At 43.7% G+C, this 23,105-nt stretch overlaps 1 protein-coding gene across 2 annotated transcripts in view; it reads right to left on the minus strand.

Moving 5' to 3' along the window:
- Positions 1-1,236: 1,236 nt before the first annotated feature.
- The window catches only part of SYT9 (synaptotagmin 9), a 196,673-nt gene continuing 174,804 nt past the window's right edge, over positions 1,237-23,105 (minus strand). For both annotated transcript variants that reach the window (XR_011649946.1, XM_058305802.2), the window contains exon 7: positions 1,237-3,731. Coding sequence is in view for 1 of the 2 variants with exons in the window: in XM_058305802.2 (XP_058161785.1) it covers positions 3,723-3,731 (9 nt within the window). In the remaining variant the exon portion in view is untranslated. The remainder of the gene's footprint in view (positions 3,732-23,105) is intronic.

The raw sequence follows: 23,105 nt of genomic DNA on the forward strand, positions 1-23,105 counted from the left end.
TCTTCCCATGTGCATGTTGAGCATATTATGTGATTTTAAAGTCTAGGAAGTTTTGATTGGGTGACCCCTCCAACCGTACTTGTGCCCCCACTGTCTCCAAAGATGGCCCTGGTAAACCACATCTTCTGGTATTCCATTCTTGAGCAATCTCTTCCCCTTGAATCTGGGCTGGTCCTATGACTTGTTCTTGACCAAGAAAATGTGATAGAAATGACTCTGGGTTACTAGAGAGGGCATTTAGAAGAAGGTTTGAAGCATCTACCTGGGCTTCGTACAGTGCTTGCTCTGGGGGAAGCCAGCTGCTATGTGAGAAGTCTGATTGCTTTGAGACCTCCATGTTGTGAGGAAGCTCAAGCTAACCTTGTGGCAAGATATGTGGAGACACCCAGCCAACCTCCCTCCAGCTCGAGCCATCCCAGATAAGGAGCCAGATGTGAGTAAAGAAGCCGTTATTAACATCCAACCCAGTCAGACATAAGATGATGCAAGCCTTAGCTGCCATCTGACTGCAACCACAAGCCTCCAAGAAAGAACATTCACCTAAGTGCAGTCAACCCAAAGAATCATGAGAGATAATACATCACTACTTAAACTACTTAAGCTTTGTTATGCAGCAACAGGCAATTGAAATACCCACCACTGCGGGACAGGATAGCCATGAAGACAGCAAGACATTTTTCATTTCTATCTTTTGTCAGTCTTCTTGGCTTAAGTGTTAGTGTATAACTTTTGTCTCTTCATATGAGACATAGTTCTATTGATGGTCCTGAAGTCTTATTCCATTTTGAGTCATGATGATTAGTGTATTTTTAAAACACCCACATGGTTGGTGGGTGTTTTATTCCCTTTCCCTGGTCCCAAATCCCTTTCCCTGATTTTCCCTCCAGTCATTCCCCAGTGTACTTCCAGGACATCACCTTGCCTGCTAAATTTGCCCAGTTCACTGGCTGGGAAAATACTTTGGCAGCAACACACATCCAGGGTAGACCTCCATGAAGGCAAAGACAGCAAGAGGAAGGGCTGAGAGTCTGGGCAGGTGGGTGGGAAACACACCTGGCCTCTCCTGATCTTTTTGCATCAGCTTTCCCCAAGGTCTTTTTCTAGGATCTCCCTGGAAGTTTCCCTTTCCAATGTCATTTCCATTTTTCCTCCCAAAGTATTTCAATTTCCTTCTCTCTCCAGGAAAAGATGTTTGAGAATCCCCTTTCCCCCAAGTTTAATGAGACAAGGTTGGAATTTTTCAAAAGAACATTTACTAGGAAACTAAAGGGAAACCAAACAATGCAAGAGAACAGAGGCAGATACAGATGGGCTCAAGGAGTTCAAATTTATAACCAGCCTTTGCACATAGCTGGATTGGCTAGGCAAAGCTTTCCAGACATAAAGCTGCCTGTCTGCCATGTGGGGAGGCCTCTTTGCCTGTTGGTCCCTACAAAGCCACTTTCTGTTTCATACCAACAAGCCAGTAGTGCACTCAATTCTTAGTACTCCAGGGCTGCTAGCTATCTGGACAAGAAGATCCTGAGGTGGGGAACAATAGGCACAGCTGGCCCCAGCATCTCCTACACTGGCTCCCTTTGCCAAGGACATGTCAAAGACTAACTATTGGGATGGCTGTCTGATATCTATGGGGCCAGTCTGGTCTCTCTGGGGCCATTTTTCTGGGCTCATATGCCTGGCTCTGGAGCCAATATTTCCACTGACTCTCCTGCTGACACTAGCCCTTCATGCTTTGGTTCTAAACACTGGTGTGGTGGAGAATGTCTTAATGGGAGGGGTGGGTAGAGGAGAACCTTGGGTTAAGAAAGTTGAATTCTTCTCAAGTCATCAGGCTTAGGCAGAATTTTGGGTTCCTTATGGTTCTGGGCGATTGAAAGCCAATCAGAGACGGAAATGGTTAAGAGGGCTAGGGAACAGGTGAAGCTTGAGTGTAATAACACTGCCCTCACACCACTAAAACCTCCCATTCTTTTTAGATCTGACATCAGAGTAGAGCTTCTTGTATCAGGTAGCATATCAGAAGATATGCAATGATTCTGCCTTCAACCAGTTAGTCCCACATTGAAATGTTAATTCCAGTGAAGATGGTGAGGTAAGCGGGTGTGGCTCAAGTGGTTGAGCTCCAGCCTCCCACATGGGAGGTCCTGGGTGCTGTTCGAGTGCCTCCTGAAAAAACAAAAACAAGCAACAAGCAAAACAAGTAAAAAAACAAACTCAATGGAGCTAATGTGGCTCAGTGGTTGAGTGCCAGCTTCCCACACATGAGGTTCAGGGTTCAATCGCTGGCCCCTGGTACCTCAAAAAAAAAAAAAGAAAAAAAAGATGGCAAGTTTCCTAAGAAAGTAAACTATAACCCAACTCTGGGTTCTTTTGCAAAGAGAATGTATGAAGAGGGAAATGGTATCTGGGAGAAGTGGCGCAAATGTGTGGATGAGGGTGCCTTACACCCATAATGGAAAAGTGAGGACTACACTAGGTGGCAGCCCCCAGGCTCCCCCAGGTAGTGCTGAGGCCTTTGGTTTCATCTTTCTGGAGGCAGAAGCAAGGAGGAGGAGGAGACAGCTGGCAGTGAGTTAGTGAACATGGACATGAAGGAAGAATGGATGAGATACCGGGGAGAGCCCTTCACCCTCACTCTTGTAGGCATTTCCATTCCTCAAGTGCTAGGAAAGTGATATATGTGTCTGGAAGTGAAAGGAAACCTTTGCCTGTGGTTGCCCAAGGCTGTGCCTCTGGGCTGTTGCATATGGAAATATCCCAGAAGGCACTCAGGCCAAGAAGGCCCAAAATGCAGTGCCTTCCCTCCGGGGATGGCTGTGTTATCTCTTGGTGACTTCATTTCACACAATACTATACCCATTTCTGAGGTTGCCCCCTTGACAGACAAATGTCCCTGGGAAAGGACAAAACAGATGGGATATAGGCCTCTCTACCAGAGATGAAACTAACCTTCATTCTAATGCCAACACCAGTTGAAAGGAAATGGCTGTTGGCTAGCTAGAATCTTGTGTTGGGGATTCTGACTTCTTAGAACCTGGGTTTGGCAGAAAAGAGGGTCATGTTCAACTGGTACTCTCTGCTGTGTACACTGGGGGGCAGTGAGTTTGCTGTGAACCTGACTTCCTTGTACTAGTTTTTTCCCCCCAGGAGAACAGATTGCTTGTCCTATTACTCTTCTGGGGTCATTCCTTGCAAAGCTGGAGCACTTGTTGGGGTGAAACTATTTTCTGGAGACAGTTATGAGCTCAAAGTTAGTCCAGTGTGAATTGAGATCTGCTGCCTATTTAGCACCTGGATATATTTTTAAATATTCAACCTTCCAGGGCATTCAGGCAAATAACATCATGTCAGAGTAACTGTTGTCAGGACAGTGCTGTGTCTCCAACACCAAGGGCCTTTGCATTAATCACTGAGTCCTGCTACTCCCAATATTCTTGGTAGTCTCACTATATTGGGTGGTTTCTTCCATAGACCATCTCGGTTCTTGACAATGAGATGTGCTTCCCTTGAAGCATACCACCTTGAACCACCTGAAGAATGTGGCTGGACTGTTTGTGTTCACCAAACCCAATCTGGATAGAGGGCCAGTTACTGCTGTGGTGACAGCCAGACATTTGGTCACGGAGTCGTCCAAATATTGTTGGATGGGAAAAGTTACTTAAGATCTTTGTAAGATGGTTGTCCACTGTGTCCTTGGCACAAGCAGTCCTCTTAACCCGTAGTCATCGTTTCTGTAGGAAGAAGGAACAAAAAGAATGCTATGGTTTTCATTCATTTCACAAACTTTACATGTGCACCAAACAAGTGCCAGGCACCGTGACAGATGCTGAAGATGCAGAGACCATGAGTAAGACTCAGGCTTTGCTTTCAAAGGACTCACAGAGGGAGAAAGTACAATGAGAAAAGCTGCTGAATAATAGTCTTATTAGGCTGGCCATTTAGGTTGAAGAGGGATCCATCGGGGAGAGAAAGTCTATTTTTGGCAGAGGAAAGAGCCTGTGCAAAGGCACGAAGGCAGGAAAGTGCATGGTGGACTGGAGGAACCAGTAGAGTCTGGTGTGCCTGGGCTGTAGTGTGAGGAGAGGAGTGGCGGGAAGTGAGGCTGGGGAGGAGGGCGGGCGTCCTGGTTCCCAAGCTGTGACTGATGTATTCTTTTTCCATGGAGTCCCAGGCTTTGAGTGGCAAGAGTGCTCATGTTTCAGACTCAGTCTAGAATAAAACTGAATTTGAACTCAGGGCATCTTTCGGTACAGATTGAGAGTATGAATGCTGCAGCCACAGAGAAAAAGAACACTGGAGTCACGCCATAGATAGATTAATAACAAAAAATATACGTATAAACTATGGGAGAGTGGCAAACATTCTCAAATTGAAATATAGGGGCTGACTTCAGAGATCAAAGGCTCACATGTGAGACTATACTTTGGGGAAAGAAATAAAAGCCAGAGTGTACACCGTAGAGGGCAGCCACTTTGGCTTACTGGCGTCTTACTCTGTTTCTTGGACTTCCCTGTCAGTGGCCGGCATGTCTCATCTGTCCACTCAGTTCTATGCACAGTCTCATTCTTCCCTGTCGTGATCTCAGTTTCAGTCTCCACATCAGCAGTTCCTTCACAGTCTGCTTTGGGTACAGCTCTCCCACAGTATCCAGCCATAGGGACCACCTCTGTACCTAGCTTGTTATGGTCTCATCCGAGGTCTGCTTGGAGGGCTCGGCTATGACCTTGGCCATTATTGCCAGTCCCCATACCCGTGGATACCAACAATCCAGGCCATGCTGCCATGGGATATCATGGTGCAGCTCTGACCTGTGCTCAAGGTAGCAGGGCTTTGCCCACTTGGGTGTATACAATTAGCTAGAATCAAGTCCATCCCCAGGGAATACTGTGGAGGGACTGACCTCCTCCTCCTTCAGGGGAAGCCCCTCAGCTGGGCGAGTTTCTTTGGCTCTGATCCTGCCTGGTTCAATATCTTTTGCTTTCCTCCTCTGAACAGTGATACTAAGTCCTCAGAATACTTCTGATCTGCCAGTCCACAAGGTAAAGCAGTTTTAGTATTGTGTGATGGGGTCATCTCTACCAGGGGTCTTGCAAGGGAAACCTTTTGGAAACAAACTCATTGCGGAGGAAGTCAGGCACAGACGTCAGTTTTGTAACAAGTAGTTTGGTTGACCCAAGAGAAGGCAACCCTGAATACGGCATGGATGAATGTCCTGGGGCCCAGCCCGCTTTGTCTGTCTTTTGTGGGAGGAGACTAGAAAAACTCAGCCAAATAAACCCAAACTCCTTTAATCAACAGAGCTATTTCTCAACTAAGATTTCTATAAAATGACGTGTAATTTTGGTGGGGGATTTTGGTGGGGGGCTGGGATTTTGGTGGGGGGCTGGGATGGAGGACTGTGGCATCAACCCCAGGGACAACGACTGTGTTGCAAGCACTGGCGGTTCTCAGGCTGGCCTAGCTGGTTCCGGTGCCAGTGAGGCCCATTTCAGGGGCAGAAGCAGCCGTCCCATTATCAGACTCAGTGGCTTCCCAGGCAGCACCCGGGGTTTAAAAGGTGCCAGCAATGTCAGCAGCAGCAGGAAGTAGTGGTTACAGTTTTATCTGAGCAAAGGGGATAAGTGAATTCAACTGTCCTGAGACATATGCTTCTGATTTGAATTAAATTGAGTTGAAACCAAAGATGGAACTGTCTCAATGAAAACCAGAATGCAAAGTGACATTTCGATCACGGAAATGACAGCTGATATGAGACAGGCCACTGAAACCGGCCCCAAGTTAAGAACATGAAAAGACTGAGTAGAGCATTGGATGGCATCTTCCTGTGAATTTGAAAATAGGTTTTGATTGCAGGAAGTGTTTAAGGGCTTTGAACCAAGAAACTTGTCAAAAATTGAAGTGATTCATTACATGATTCAATCTTCTACGTACTTGATATTGTTACACTTGTATTTCAAAATTTTATTTAAAAAGCATAAAAATCTCTGGATTTTGCTCATTATTTATTGCTCAGCACACCTTTATAAATATAAAGAAACATCAGGCCCTGCCTGCTTAGAATCTGATTAGCCTTCCTCTTTCCCCAAGAGGGCAGTCTTCTTTCCTCACTCCTCCACTCTCCATTAAGTATCTCTGTGTTAAGGAAATAAAGAACCGTGACGGTAACTACACTTACCAGTCAGGAGACTGGGGAAGTGACATGGGTGATCAAAGAGTCCACCTAGCTAATGATTTGTTTGTTGGGCATTTCAGCACCTAGCTCTATCCTGAGAGCTTTGCATACTTGTTTCTTTTAATCCTTGCACAACCCTCTGTGATATATATTAAATTACATTTTTTACAGATGAAATAACTGAGTCTGCAAAAGGCCAAATAACAAAGGTGATAAATGGCAGAATCTGTCATCATTCCTTTATGGATCCAAATGTATGTATATAAATACTGTTCCTAGAATGGCAAATGATTGCACTTTGAATGCCAACTTCACTCAGTTGTGAGTGGCTGCCTTGAACACCATTCTAAAAAGGACTCTGAGACCAGAAAGGTACTCTGAATAGCCCAGACTTCATAGGAAAGTTTGTTAGGACCCATTATCAAGCTGACGTCCAGGGGGAAAGCAGCAAGTGGGAGCATGTGTGACATGGAGACTGCTGTTGCTGAGAGGGGTTCATTAGAACAAGCAAGGGAAGCAGATTTGGCTCAATGGATAGAGCGTCTGCCTACCACATGGGAGGTCCAGGGTTCAAACCCAGGGCCTCCTGACCCATGTGGTAAGCCAGCCCATGCGCAGTGCTGATGGGTGCAAGGAATGCCATGCCACACAGGGGTATCTCCTGCATAGGGGAACCCCACGTGAAAGGAGTGCACCCCATAAGGAGAGCCACCCAGCACAAAAAAAGTGCAGCCTGCCCAAGGGTGGTGCCACATACATGGAGAGCTGACACAACAAGATGACGCAACAAAAAGATTCCCAGTGCTGCTGGTAAGGATAGAAGTGGCCACAGAAGAACACACAGAGAATGGACACAGAGAACAGACAACGGGGGGGGGGGGGGGGGGGGAGGGGGGCAGGCGGGGAAGGGGGAGGTGGGGAAGAGGAGAGAAATAAATAAAAACTAAATCTTAAAAAAAAAAAAGAAATAAGCAAGAAAGCAAGGGCTGGCGAGAGGACCCCTCTCAGAAGGTAAGAAGAGTACAGTCATTTTTTTCAGAAGATAGGGCAGGTTTGGAAATTACTTCAAGGAAAAACAAAGTAACTGACAAAGTTAAGTGGGGGATTTTGGAATTTGTTACTCCAGGTTTACATTCATTCATTCATGGATTCATTCATTTATTTATTCAACAAACACCCACTGAGCATCAGGCAAATGTTTTGAGTGCTAGGAACATGGTGATGAACAGCACGTGCCTATGCCCTACTTCTGAAGAGCTCACAGTTGCCAGTAAATGATTCTAGAATCAAGGGCGGTGGGAAAGAAAAGAGAGTAAAATGAAGTCTAATTAGGAAGCAATGAGAGTAACAACTACCTGTGAGTGTAAATATGGGAGAATTCTATCTATTCAAATCAGGGGTGAAAAAAGGAAAAAGGTTATGATAAAAAATTGGGTAAAGGGAGAGTGTAAACTACAATGTAAACTATAATCCATGTGCTGCAGCAGTGCTCCAAAACATATTCACCAAATGCAATAAATGTGCCACAAAGATGAAAGAGGTTGATGATGTGGGAGGAGTGGGGGGGTTGGGGTGTGGGGTATAAGGGAGCCTCTTATATTTTTAATGTAACATTTTTTTTAAAGATTTATTTATTTTATTTATTTTTCTCCCCTTCTCCCCCTGCCCCAGTTGTCTGTTCTCTATGTCTATTTGCTGTGTGTTCTTTGTCCGCTTCTGTTGTCAGCAGCACAGGCATTTGTGTTTCTTTTTGTTGCATCATCTTGTTGTGTCAGCTCTCCATGTGTGCGGCTCCATTCCTGGGCAGGCTGAACTTTCTTTTGCATTGGGCGGCTCTCTTTATGGGGTGCACTCCTTGTGCATGAGGTTCCCCTGCACGGGGACACCCCTGCGTGGCACAGCACTCCTTGCGTGCATCAGTACTGTGCGTGGGCCAGCTCCACATGGGTCAAGGAGGCCCTGGGTTTGAACCACAGATCTCCCATGTGGTAGACGGACACCCTAACCCCTGGGCCAAGTCCACTTCCCTAATGTAACATTTTTTGTGATCTATGTATCTTTAAAATAAAACCCGACAACTAAAAAAAAATTGGGTAAGGGTGAGAGTTGAAAGATCCCGAGGATATATGTGATGCATTGGATTGTGAAATGACATTCCTTTAAAAAACAGCATGTGTTGTCTCCCACTAACAACAGTGGAAGAAGCAGCTAACCCTTGGAAGGGATTCGCCTTGTTAATTTTCAACTCTGGTGAAGTTCCTCCAGGAGGCAACCCCATGCCCTGTCTCATGTATGTGCATAATTATCCTTCTTCCACAATTTGGGACTGAAATCTCCGAATAGCCATCTGCAATCTGAGTTGCTATAGAGTGCCTGAGCTGATAATTCTGTTCCTGTTAACTGGGAAAAGTAACTGCAACCACAGAAAATTATAACAAATAAGAATTATAAAAGATGAAGTAATGATGCTTGTGTGTAAGATACACCTACCTCTCAAATGCTATTATTTTGCTATCATGCTTATGCTTTGTTTATGCTTTGTTTTTAAGGCAGATGCTTAAAATCAGATAATAGAAAACTACTAGATTTATGATTTTAATGGATATATTAAAGATAACTAGTAAGCTGCTTAGGAAAATCAAGTTTACTAAATTTATAAATTTAAGTTTTAAGATGTTGAAAGGCTTAATATAATTCAGTATAAATGTATCAGAAGTTATTTCATAGACTTATAAGAGTTGTTAAGTGCCTGAGAAAAATTTAGATTGCTAACATCTACTGTGTTAGTGGTTTGAAGTATTTGACATAATCATTTTAAATTTGTGATTTTAGCTTGAAATGTTTAAGGAATGTAGTTAATCAATTGTTTAAATGGTGTTTTTTCCTTTAATTTGAAATGTTTAAGAGAAAGTGTAAAATTGGTGTTTAGAAGTTTAGGGAAACAATCTGTCAAATTAATGAACTAATTGAAAAGTAACTAAAGAACAAATGAAAATGAGTGTTTTAATTTCAAAACAGGATGATTAGATTTATGATAATGATAATAGTTAGTATATATTAGTATTTAGTATGTACTGTTCTAAAAATATTTCATATACATTAATTCATTTATTCCTTATCGTAACTCTCTGGAGTTATTATCAATATCCCCATTTTACACATAAGAAAACAGAGGCATAGAGATGTTAAATGACTTGTTAAATGTTAAATAATAAATATTCTTGGTTTACTAAGAACATTAGTATCCAGCACTGCCAATTTTCAGTCTTTACCTTATTTGATCCTATTGGCAGCTTTTAACACATCTGACCATTCCTGCCTCCTGGAAACAGTGTCTTCTCTACCTTCCAGGATATCTCACTCTCTTAAATGACTTTCTCCCTTCTCAGTGTCTGCTAGTTTCTCTTCTTTCCATACCTTTAAATGTTAGAATGCCCTACTGCTTAGTCCTTGGATCTCTTCTCTTCTCCATTTACATCTCAGTCATCTCCAGATTGTTCTAACTGCTATTTGATGTTTCTGTGTAGTCAGCCAATAAATGCTTCAAACTTAGTATGTCCAACTCCTGATCACCCCGCATAGCTCACTTGATGGCAATTTCATTCTTCCAGCTGCTCAGGCCCCAAACCTTGGAATCATCTATCACTTCTCTTTCTCAAACCCTACATCTTGTTGCACCTGCCTCCAAAATAAATCCATAGTTTAACCACTTCTTGCCACTTCCCCTGCTTCTACCCTGGTCCAAGTCTCCACCACTTCCATCTGGATCTTCCCACTTTCATAGAGCCTATAGAGTCTATTCTCAACACAGCACAAAGGGATGCCTGTAGATCTAAAAATATGATTGCAGAGTCTAAGAACTCAATGATCATTTTCCAAGATATAAGATAGAAGAAATTGGAATTCTATCCTGCAATAATCTATTTAATGCTGATGCTGACATTGTATAGGCATTTTGCAAGGTAATGGTGATACAGTGATGAATAACAGTCTCAATCCTGAAAGAGCAGCTGAATGTGCTATGGATGACATATCACTGGTCATATCAAGTAGCATCAAATGATATCTTAGGAATTGTAGCAGTTTGATATAATTGATGAATTCCAAAAAGAAATATTGGATTATGTTTGTAAACTGTTTTTTTCTTCTGGGCATATGAGATTATATTGGATTCAGAGGTTTACTTGATTACTTAATCAAGTAAGCCTCTTGTGTCACCAGGGCATTGAGTACCTGCCCCTTGGTGAGTGGGGACTCACAGATAAAAGGCATGGCAAAGGACAGAGTTGAGGGTTTTTGATGATGGAGTTTGATGCTGAAGCCTTAAACTGGAACCCAGAGAGAAGCAAGACCCTGGAAGGGAGGAACCCAGGAAGTCTGAACCCACACAGATGTTGGCAGCCATCTTGCTCCAACACGTGAAAATAGACTTTGGTGAGGGAAGTAACTTACACTTTATGGCCTGGTAGCTGTAAGCTCCTACCCCCAAATAAATACCCTTTATAAAAACCAACCAATTTCTGGTATTTTGCATCAGTACCCCTTTGTCTGACTATTAGAGAATTTGGTACCAGGAGTGGGGTAGTGCTTTTGCAATTACCGAAATGCTGGAACAGTTTTATAAATGGTTAAGGGGTATTTTTTGAAGGAATTGTGAGATATTTGATGGAAAAGGTCTAGATTGCTTTGAAGAGACTGTTGATAGCAATATGGATGCTAAAGAGACTTTTTATGATGCATTAGAAGTAATGATGAAACTATTATTGGAAACTGGAGGAAAGGTGATCTGTGTTATAAAGTTGCAGAGAACTTTGCAAGATTAACTCCTGGTGTTTTATGGAAGGCAGAATTTGAAAATGGCAAGCCTGGGCATTTAGCTGAAGAAATTTCCAAAGTAAATCCAGAGAATGTGGCTTGGCTTCTGCCTGCATTTATATCAAAATGGTAGATCAGAGAGATATGCTGAGGACTGAACTGTTGGGCACAAAGAAAACAGAAACTGATTCTGGAAAGTCCAAGTCTCTGGAAATCAAGCTCCCAGATGAAAGTGCCCCATTGGAGGACTTAACTAATTTTGGCACTTTTAAATCAGGATTAAAGACACAGTTATTTGGGGAAGACTTGTGGAAAGTCTTACAGTCTGATGATTTGGACCCCACTTCATATTAAACCAACAAGGTTTTTGAGAGAGTTGTATAAACAAAACCACTGCCAGCTTGGAATAAAAGGGACATGGAAAGGAGAGATTGAAGGAGAAAGAGATTTAAGAAGAAAATCATGCAAGCTGAGATCTGGAATTAGGACATCACCTTGGGCCAAGAGAGGAACCCTACCCATGTGTACAGAGGAGGTGAGTTTGTCTCAGCAGTTGAAGAATGTAGATGCTCCTGCCAGATGTTCTGGGAGAGTTTTGCTGCCCCAGGGTACAGAGAGGGTGGAGCACATTCCCCAAGGATTAGGGCAGTTAAAATCAGTACCCCACAAGTCTGAGAGAAGTGGACCTGTTCCCCAAAGGTTAGGGAAGGCCAGGTGCTCAACTCATTGCCCTGAGAGGGTTGAGCCTGTATGCCAAAGTTTAGGTGGGATGTTGTCTCCACATCACTGTAATAGGAGGGTTAAGATTCTAACCCAAAGATTGGGTAAGGTGTGGCAATTACCCCAAAACTCTTGGAGGGTGATGTCTGGAGCTTGGTTGACACCCAGATGCTTGATGAGGGTAGCAATCAAGAAAATGGCTGTTGGGCAAGCATGTGGAAAGGGTGGGTTCCTATAAGGCACCAAGGAGAAGAAACCATAATTTTAAGAATGACTCAGGGATGCGGACTTGGCTTAGTGGATAGGGCATTGTCTACCACATGGGAGGTCCGCAGTTCAAATTCTGCGCCTCCTTGACCTGTGTGGAGCTTGCCCACGTGCAGTGCTGATGCACGCAAGGAGTGCAGTGCCATGCAGGGGTTTCCCCGCGTAGGGGAGACCCACGCGCAAGGAGTGCACCCCGTAAGGAAAGCCACCCAGTGTGAAAGAAAGTGCAGCCTGCCCAGGAATGGTGCCACACACATGAAGAGCTGACACATAAGATGACACAACAAAAAGAAACTCAGATTCCCGTGCTGCTGACAACAACAGAAGCAGACGAAGAACACACAGCAAATGGACACAGAGAGCAGACAATGGGGGAGTGGGGGGGAAGGGGAAAGAAATAAAAATAAAAAATAAATCTTAAAGCAAGTTTGTCTTTTAAAAAAAGAAAGAAAGAAAAAAAAAAAGGAATGACTCAGACTGAAATCCAATGGAGGATGCCCTGCAGGTTTACTGAACTGTAGAGGACCCATGACTCATGTTTCCCTCCCAATTTCTCCTTACTGTAATGAAAATGTTTATCCTTTGTCTGTCCAGTTGTGTTTTGGAAACAGAGAAATTGTTTTGTAAGTTTCAGAGGTCTATAGCAGATAGGACTTTGCCCTAGCACAAACTGTATTTCTTTAAACTGATTGTAATATAATTTAGTATGTGCATTGTAACTGATTTAAGGTTTTTTTGAATATTGGAATGTCTTTTTGGAATTCAGAGGGTCGATTATAGCAGTTTGATATTACTGATGAATTCTAAAAAGAATATTGGATTATGTTTGTAAACTGATTTTCTTCCTCTGGGCATATGAGTTTACATTGGATTCAGAGTTTTACTTGATTACTTAATCAAATAATCCTCTTGTGTCACCAGGGTGTTGAGTACCTGCCCCTTGGTGGGTGGGGACTCACAGATAAAAAGCATGGCAAAGGACAGAGTTGAGGGTTTTTGATGTTGGAGTTTGTTTTTTATTAAATTGTCTTTTTTTTTTTAAGATACATATATCATAAAAAAATGTTACATTAAAATATATAAGAGGTTCCCACATACACCCTCCCCCTACTCCTCCCACATCAACAACCTCTTTCATCATTGTGGCACATCCATTGCATTTGGTGAATACATTTTGGAGCACTGCTACCCCACATGGATTATAGTTTACATTGTAGTTTACACTCTCCCCCAGTCTATTCAGTGGATTATGGCAGGATATATAATGTTGGAGTTTGATGCTGAAGCCTTGAGCTGGAGCCCAGAGGAAGTAAGATCCTGGAAGGGAGGAACACAGGAAGCCTGAACCCTGGAAGATGTCTGCAGCCATCTTGCTCCAACACATGAAAATAGACTTTGGTGAGGGAAGTAACTTACGCTTTATGGCCTGGTATCTCTAAGCTCCTATCCCAAATAAATAACTTTTATAAAAACCAACCAATTTCTGGTATTTTGCATCAGTGCCCCGTTGGTTGACTAATACAGGGATATACACAGGGTAGTAGGATAAAAGAGAACAGACAAGAGACCACTAATTTACACTAGGAGGATCCTCAGAATACTTCCTTAAGAGAATGACTCTTAAAAGATGAGCTGGATCTAGGCAAGCAAGGAAGATGTAGAAAGGACAGCACAAGAAGTTAAAACACAGACAAGGGCATGAGGAAGAAATAAAAAGCACGGTGCGAATCACCTGTGATTAGGCATGGCCCAACACAAAGTGCAAGGAGGATGGAGGCAGGAGATAAAGTGCACAGAGAGCCCTGAATGCCAAGGCAGGAAAGCTAATCTTGATCTTGTTCAAGATAAAGGGCAGTTACTGAAGGATTTGAGACAAAGAGGAACATGGACATATTTGTCTTTTAGGACTTGGACTTTGGAAGCAGTGTAGAGATTAAATTGGAGAGCACATAGGTGAGCAGGGAAACCAGAGTTGACAAAGTAAGAACAGTTAAAACTTCCTTTTGCCTTGGAAGACTCCGATTACTCTAGCTATGGAGAAGTATTGGTGAGTGATGATGGGAAGGAGTTGGCTTTGGCTCCTGTGAGCACTACATGGCTGGTCCCACAACACAACCAGAGACGTTTTCATTTCCTGAAAAGTGACAAATGGAGCCCTGAAAAATACCAAACAGCCACAAATAGAGAGGGGAGAGAGAAGCCTTTGAATGTGTTTGTAATTTGAAAAGAGGGTATAAAAGCTTTCTTTTCCCCCAACAGTTTAGAGGCTTATATTGATTCTTTAAAAAAAAAGTCAATAAAAAAAATTTGCCAAAAAAGAAAACTATCAGCATATCATCAGAACAATTAATTTTCTCCTGAGTATCAGCTCTCCTCTAAAAAATATAGCTGATAGTAGGCCACGAAATATGTGTCTCCACAATGCCATTAGCATTGTGCCTTTGTGTGAATTAGAAACAGGAGCCCCCTCCAGGCAAACTTATCACTTGGCGAGTGGAGAGGAAACTGGACTCAGCATCATGCCTGCTACCAGCCTGGTACCCTAGTGAAGGAAATATAAGCACAACAGTTTGCCGCGGCCCTGAGGAAGAAGCTCTTTGCAGGGCTACTGGGGGTTTTGGGTTATGCAAAGATAAAGGCCAGGTCCAGCTTGAAGAGGCTGAGCTCTGAGAGGCTGTTCTGTTTTTCTGCAGAGCAACATAAAATGTGTTTCGTGTAGACAGGGACAATTCTATTAATAGATGTTTCTTTCCCTGGCTACAGAATTTTCAGTTTCACATGACCTGTTTTGTCTTATAACTCACTCATGTTGTCCCTAACTTTGAGGAGAGTTTTATTAAATGCTATAGCCTGGCATTAGCTGTACTTTGGGGAACTGAGAACAGGGCTGTGTCCATGCTTGGGATAAGTAGGATAAGGAGAGGATGGCAGCTTGAAGAAGAGTTCCGAGTCCCCTAAAGATGCTAAAAGAGAAGCTGGGAGTGCAGATGAGTGAGCAGAGTTGTGAGGCACATAAACAAACAATCTTCACAGAATGACAGAGCCATACTGGGGAGAATAAATTGACTTAGGGCTAGCCAGAAAGGGTAGAGGTTCAGATAAGGTATCTGTGCATTAAATGAAGGGCGGTTCTCAGATGCTGGAGAATCCAAGTACCATGAATTCTCATCAAGAAAGCTGGGAGCAAAGGTGGGTGATAAGGGGAAGAGAGAAAAGTGACAGAGGATATAGCAATGACTAGGAAAGGGACAGCTCATCTTGGATTAATTAGAGTTTGGCTTATTACCTGCAGGGAAGCTGAGCTCACTTGCAACAAGGTGAGCCCTCAGCAGGGCCTGGCTGAATTCTCCTTCACCTCCTCTTGCCTGGTGCTCCTGATGAGGGGGGATGCCATCAGAACCTTAGGGACAGTTGAGCTTCTTACCTGGCCCCAACTCTCTGTTCCTCCTTGTCTCCCATGGCTCCCACCCCACCTCACTCGTGCAGCCCAGCAACCCACCTCCTCTCTGCTTCTGGGCATGCCAACTCATTCTCACTTTGCACTAGCCATCTCCTCTGTGATGGAGGCTCCTCCCAGGCCTTTGCTTGGCTGTTTGTCTCTTATTAATGGGGTCCTGCTCAGTGTCCCCTTCTTAAAGAGGCCTTCTCAATCACCCAACACAAAAGTAGCTCCCGGTCATCCCATCACATCTCCCTATTGTGTTTTCATCCTTGAACTTAGCACGACCTGTTTTCCTGCTTCACTGTTAGTGATTTGTCTGGCCCCTTTCAGAAGCAGCAGGGATCTGGCCAGCTGTGCTCAACACTGTCTTCCTAGCATGGGTTCAATAAATGTTTGCTGAATAGATGCATGACTGGTAGAGCTCAGGACAACTGAAGACTATGGTGGGAACTGATGATAAAAATGAAATGCCAACTGCCAGTCCTTGGGGTTAGAAGAACCCATTTTAGAGTGTCTTCCCAGCTCTCACTGACCACACCCCCTAGTAAGGTCCCCCCTCCCAGCAATAAGTCCATAGCTCTGTTCTCTATATTCCACTCCCCCCGCCCCTCACCCCCATATCCCACTGCCTCAGCTGTCTGGAAAAAGGTGGGCACCCAATCCAGGATGGGTGAATGAGAGGACCTTCTCCAAGAACATAGGGCAAGGGGAAGAAAGGGAAAAAAGAGACAGAAAAATGAGAATATCAAGGTGGCACTGGGGTGGGATAGGTGGAGGTTAAGGGAGAAGAGAGCAGAGTCAGGGGACAAGTAAAAATATCTGGCTTCCCAAAAATTTCTAGTTACTAGTCCCAAGTCCTTCCTGGAACCTAGATGCATTTCTGTCCTCATATTCCACCAAAATTTCCTATATCCCTACAAAAAATCCTGAGCTAGTTCCATTTGGTTTTTATTACTTATAATTAAAATAACTTAAGCTAAAAGAGGAGGCAGTGGAATCAATGCCATTCTATGCCTCCTGAGAGCCTGAGGCTTCCTTGGCTCCTCATAGGACTGAATGCTGCACATTCTTAGTCAGAAACTATTGAGTCAAGTTCAGCAGGAGCCTCAGTCTGACAGGCGTGTGGCCTAGCATTATTCTTGCAGCCCCTGGAACCAGAGGAGGCTTGTCACCTGTAGGCCGCACAGGATCGGCCCTGTCCTTACTGGTCTCAGTTTCTAGTTCCAGCCCCATGCTGCAGCTTCTTCAGAACTTGATTTGGTAGAAACCTGTCACTGGGAAAGGCCCCTTGGCCAGTGCCCTGTCAGTCAATTCATCCTGAACAGCTATCCAAGGCTCCCCAGTTGCATCAGTCTGCTCTCTCTTCCTCTCTCTTCAAAGCTTTTTTTGTTCAAATGCTGGCCAGTTCTACCCTGAACTCTCCAAAAGTGACAACCTCAATGCTACAATCTCTAGTTAGTCTATAGTCTCTCCACTTTCTTCTCTCTCTCCTACTGTGTGAATATATCTAGTGAGTCAATTCAAATACTTGAGCAAACCCTAGGTGTCAGGGACTTTGCTAATTGATTCACATACAGTATTTCTGGTAATTTCATCAATAGCCCTGTGGTTAAGTATTATTAAGCCTATCTTGCAAGTGAGAAAAAATAGTTTGAGTAAGGTGAAAGGACTTGGGACAGTCACATAGACTAGAAAGTTGCAAAGCTAGGGTTAGATAGCAGGTTCAGAGCTGTCTCTGATTCTCTCTCTCTCTGTTTGACCCTTACACTGACTCTCTTGTATCTCCCTAGCTCAAGGAGGCCTCAAGTATACTGTGGTTCTGGTTGGCATCAGGTATAGAGATGAGGTATGGATTGGCTCCAGTTATTTATTATAAATTTATAATATAGGGGTTTTCAACATACACATGTACTCATCACTCAAAATTCAACAGTTATCATCATTTCAGCTGCCTCTTCCCCATGCTGGAATATTTTAAATCAAATCTCATTTCATCTGTCAATAGGTAAGTATACATGTCCAATAGAAGACTTCAAAAATATGTAACCATAAAACAAAATTAACAATAATTCCTGAACATCATCTAATACCTGTCTGTGTTCAAATTTTCCCAATTGTTTCAAATAAGCTTTTAACAGGTGGTTTGTTTGAATCAGGATCCATAAAACATTGAATATGGCTGATCTGTCTCATATCTTGCAATCTCTACACACCCCTTTATTATGCTATTTATTCTGTAAAATTCTCTGTATCCTCAGTTTGGCCATCTGTGTTCTGGTTTAATGTATCCTTCTACCCCCGTGTTTTCTGTAAACTGGTAGGTGGATTCAGAGGCTTGATTCAAGTCAAATTAAAACAATTTTCAAAGAATACTTTATAGGTAGGGAAGTGTATTAAAGCAAGTAGCATGTCTGGATGTCCCATTTTTAGTTATTTTATGATGGATCAGAGGGTTTGGATTTGTGCCAGTCTAAACCATCCATTGCAAAGTTCCCCATTATGTTTCCCTAATTATTTTTGCAGCTATTTATGATATTTGCTTAGATGTTGCCCTGAAGAGGGAAGAGTCAAGAGAATCCCAGAGAACTGAAATCTTAATGACACAGTAAATCTGTGGATTAAAATGCAACTCCTGTCTTTGGATTTAGGCAAAATAAATTCCTTTTATTGTTTAAACCAGTTTGAGCTGGATTTTCTATTCCTAGAATCCCAAAGCATCCTACCTGACTCATGTGACTCTTTCTGATAGTTCCAGTACAATTCCATGGCCTAGGTTGGGTCATGGGCTCATCCTGAACCAATCCCTGAATGTGCCAGTTTGACTCAGGTCTGGGACACACAGACACTTCCGGAACTAAGGGTTTGGTAACCTCTACCCCAACCCCCTGGACAAAGAAAGGAGAAGGCATGGGTCCTCTTACTAGAAGAGAGGAGAAGGATCATAGCATAAGCAAAATCCTAACTTCTCACTTCAGGGCTTGTCAAACTAAGATTGCTGGGCAAATCATATTCTGTTCAAAGGAATCAAATCTTTGCAGCTACAAAGTTTATTCTTTTAAAATACAAAATTAAAAAACACATTTGTGGCAAAAACTCACAGACCATAAAATGACTATTCAAATTTTAAAAGTACTCCATTAACTTAGGATTTCAAAAAAATAAGTTCACAGTTAATCAGTTTTACTGCATATTGTTCACTGTGCATCATACTGGTTTTGAAAATTATGGTTATATACTGAAACAGATGATTAGGTGGGGGAGAAAGCAGAAGTAAAACAACTAAAAGTAAATGAGCAAAAACTTTATCACAAATCATTTGGATATGTGGAGTCATAAGGGATAGTGAATTGGTGCCAGCGGGAGGGAAACAAAAGAATTTTCTTGAAAATTCTTAGGCATTGCTTTAGTTTCACACTCTTCAGTGAGCTGGATAATCAACAAACAGAAGGGAAAAATCATTTGGAATCAACATATAGCTGTGTGATCCATAAACTGAATATGAAAGAAACTGGTTGTTCTCTGGCTAATATAGCTATGTCTTTTCAGAGCTGCCTGGCCTTCAGAGAAGCAGTGCTGAGATTTGCTGAAATATGTAATTTTTTCCCTAAGAAGATAGCAGGGGAAGAAAAAGTAAGGTACTATCGGAACACCTAAAGGTTGCCCAATTCACACTGATGATAAAGTGATAGAGAGAGAGTCTTTCCTAAAGGGATGAAGACAGACATACCTGGATCCAAGCTGAATAACCTGGGTATCCATGCCCAAGGGGCACTGTAGCTTTTGGAAGAACACTGTGATGTTTAAAAGAACAATATGGAATCAGAAAGATTTCAGTTCAAGTCTGTATTAGTTAACTTTTTCAGTAATAACAATCAACCCCAATGGATATTTATTATAACAATAAATATTTCTTGTTCATGGCTTCATGGGTTGGTTGCAAGTCTGCTGGGCTCAGCTGGACTTGGGTCCAGCCAGACACAGGTTTACTTCCCTGTCTTCTCATTCCAGGACCCAAGCTGAAGGGGAGCTCTTATCCCGGGTATGTTGTTCCCATGGCAGATGTTAAAAGCTCAAGGGGTGAGTAGAGACACGTAATGCTTCCTAAAGCCCTCATTTAGAACTAGTGGGTAGTCACTCCCAGTCATATTCTATTAGTCAAAGCAAGTCACAGGATGAAGCCCAAAGTCATTGGGGGTGCAAGACCCTAACAAGTGTGTGGAGGTGACAAATAACTATGAACAAATAATACAAGCTACTTCAATATGCTAGCTTTACCACTTACTTGTCTTATGATGCTGGATAAGTTAGTTAAGTCTCAGGTTTTTTCATATGTGAGGTGGAGAAAATATTCACAAGGTAAGGGTTACATTAGATAATGCATGCAAAGCACTTAGCACAATGCCCTGGGATAGAGTAGCTATTTGATGAAGGAAATCTAACATGATATTATTAACCTGAGAAATGGTTTAGAAGGCAATATGTACCAGCCTTCAAAGGACATGGCTGGCACTGTAAAGAAGGTAGGACACATTGACTGACAGTTTAGATGGGCACAGTCAGGGTGACAGAAGAGGAGGTGGTGGCCAAGCATACAAGTAAGGATGTAAAGGTGGTGGGAAGGCCACGGACACATTAGACCCAATGTTCATACTGGGCAATGGATGAATGGATGGATGGATAGGCAAGAGAAGGCTCAAGCCTTAACTCTGAGAGTGCAGTTCATCTGAGGTACCTGTGCCTTTATTGTCCCAACCATAACTTTGCTCTTGGAGCCCAAACCCACCACCAGGCCTCAAGCTCTTGTTTTCCTCATCCTCTGCCTTGTCCAGTCTCCTCTTTCTCCCGTCATCTGCATCCTTCCCTGTGCTTCATCTTCCCTGAACATTCTCCTCCTTTCCACAGTCTCCAACTCCTCTGTGCCACAGATAGGCCATCTACTACCTTCCCTTCCTCCTTAACCCTTTATTAAAACTCCTCACCTTACCTGAATTCTGGTTCTCCTTTGATGTCACAGCTCTCTCTGCAACCCTCTCAAAAGGCTATTTAACCCCTCACACTCGGTGTATCTCAGGGACACTCATGGTAGGGCCTTTGCTCCTCTGCCTTCTAATAAAACCCTCAATCAGCCTTCTACCTTCTTCATTGCTATAGTCAGTAACATCCTGGGCCATCCTTCTTTCATTCTATGAAGGATGAGGTCCCTGGCTGCTCCTGGTTTCCCCTATCACTCCACATTAATAAGCCAGGCTTTGCAACTCTCTCAATCTTGGTGCCAACTCATCAGGCCATGAAATCAGTCAGGCATTATGGGGGAGGATTCAGCTTCTGGGGAAGCTGTGGAGGCACAGCCTCTAACTCAGGGCATCCATCGAAGAATTATTTTGAAGGCCTATGAAAGGTGAGTTTATTTGTAAGGATTCTTTGTGCGCTGTAGTACAGGACATTTTGCCACTCTATCCAACTATTCCACTGATGCTGGCAAACAAAACCATGTGGTACACAACTGGAGACACAGTGGGTAGAGTTGTCACTTTCAGAATAAGTTGAAGTGGAACAATGGTGGCATGAGATTGCAATAAAGGAAGCACAGTCATCATGGCAAAGCCAGCATATTTGCCACAGTGGATGCTTTCTTCTTCAGAGAAGAAGGTATGTGTGTGTGTTACCTGATCTTCCACCTTGGGGCCAGCCGCCTCAGGGATGTGGAGTCCTGAGCTGTGAAAATAAGATCCGCAGGAAGAGTCTGGGTAGGTTCTGCCCATTTAGCAGGAGCCATCAAAGGCAATGAAAATGCGCCCTCATCCCCCCCCTCCCCCAAGCTTCAAGTCAGGTGCCTGGAACCGATGATGACCCTCACGCTGCTAAGGTTGATTTCAGCATCCATCAGAGAAAAAGCAGACAGCTCTGGATCCCTTCTGGAGACCCCAGCCTTCTCTGTCCCTGTCCTCATTTCCTGCTCTCTCTGTCTTTCTATTTCACAAGCTAAGCCACTACATCATCTTGAAATGTGAAATATCCCACAGTCGACATGACCTAGAAATCCAGCAGTATTTCTTTTTTTGTTGACCTTACAGACTTCCTAAAAGCCCCTCTGGTTAGGCAAAGCAAGAAATGTTGTCAGTGAGGTTTTTTTAACATGTTCTGCTTTATAGCGGGCAGAACTTTAAACATGCAAGTCTCCTGAAACTGTACAATGACTGTCAATGAAGAGAGTTTGTAGGTCCCCGAAGAGTTCATTTGTGAATCAGGAAAAGGAGTTGCTTATGCTGAGCACAAGGGAATCTGGGCACTGAGAAGGCAGGTTCTTCCCTCCTTCCCTCTTCCTCTCTTCCTCTCATTCAGCCACTACTGAGCACCTACATGTTCTGCAGCCTGTGCAAATGTCTAGGGATTCAGAGACAGAAGAGATACAATCCTCAGGAAACTCAGTTTATTTAGGAAAAAAAACATAGTCTTACAAAATGGCATTATGGGAGCTATCTCTAAGATATATAGACAGAAAGAGGGTTTGCTTGCATTGAATCCTTAAGAAGCACACATTGGAAAGGCAGCTGTGGGATGGTATCCCAGCAGAGGGAAGAGAATGTATGAAAGCAAAGAGGCATCACAGCACAGTGGGTTCCAGGGTCCCAGGAGTAGCTCGTGTGTGTGGCTGATGCATAAAACGCCAAGACGAAGTGAGGAGCTAGGACTCAAGACAGATGCGAACGGGCAAGGCCATGAAGGGCTCTGTGTGCCACTCCAAGGAATTTGGTTCTACCCTGTGAACTGAAGCCAGGAAGAGTCGGGAGAAAGACAGAATTGGGGTGCCAGAGTAAGACCTCTCACAGGTGTATCTACTGTGGCCCTGGAGACCTGGCAGCGTCTCCTGCTCAGAGGGGCTCTGATACACTGTTCTTTTTTTTTTTAAGATTTATTTTTATTTATTTCTCTCCCCTTCCCCCCACCCCAGTTGTCTGTTCTCTGTGTTCATTCGCTGTGTGTTCTTTTGTCTGCTTCTGCTGTTGTCAGCAGCATGAGAATCTGTGTCTCTTTTTATTGTGTCATCTTGCTGCGTCAGCTCTCCGTGTGTGCAGCGCCATTCCTGGGCAGGCTGCACTTTCTTTTGCACTGGGTAGCTCTCCTTATGGGGCGCACTTCTTGCACGGGGGACATCCCTGCATGGTGCAGCACTCCTTGCACACATCAGCACTGCACATGGGCCAGCTCCACACGGGTCAAGGAGACCCGGGGTTTGAACTGCAGACCTCCCATATGGTAGGCAGACGCCCTATCCATTGGGCCAAGTCAATTTCCCTGATACACTGTTGAGACTTGTCAGACCCCAAACCCTACTGGCCAACAGCCTTGGAAAGCTCTAGCAGTCCCTCAGAGTGACCTCTCCTGCCCTGCGGACTCCCACATTTCTGTGTCACCAAACCCTGTGTGCCCAAACAAAAGGGCACCAGGATGTGTTGGTCCTGGGCCTCAGGAGGGAAAGCCAAGCTGCAGTGAGGCCAGGTTCTGCAGGGACCCAGGGCGGGCACCATAGGTGGTGCTGGAGCCAAGGTGTGCCCTGGGCTTCCCTGCCAAGCACCTCCCAAAGACTGGGTCCTTTCTGCCCACTGGAGGGTCATCATTTGATTATTCAGGAGACACTGCAAGAGGCCTGGGGGCAGTGAGCAGGGCCAAGTCTGGCTCCGAGACAGA

This window comes from Dasypus novemcinctus, chromosome 10 (genome assembly GCF_030445035.2).
Source record: "Dasypus novemcinctus isolate mDasNov1 chromosome 10, mDasNov1.1.hap2, whole genome shotgun sequence".
Taxonomy (NCBI): domain Eukaryota; kingdom Metazoa; phylum Chordata; class Mammalia; order Cingulata; family Dasypodidae; genus Dasypus; species Dasypus novemcinctus.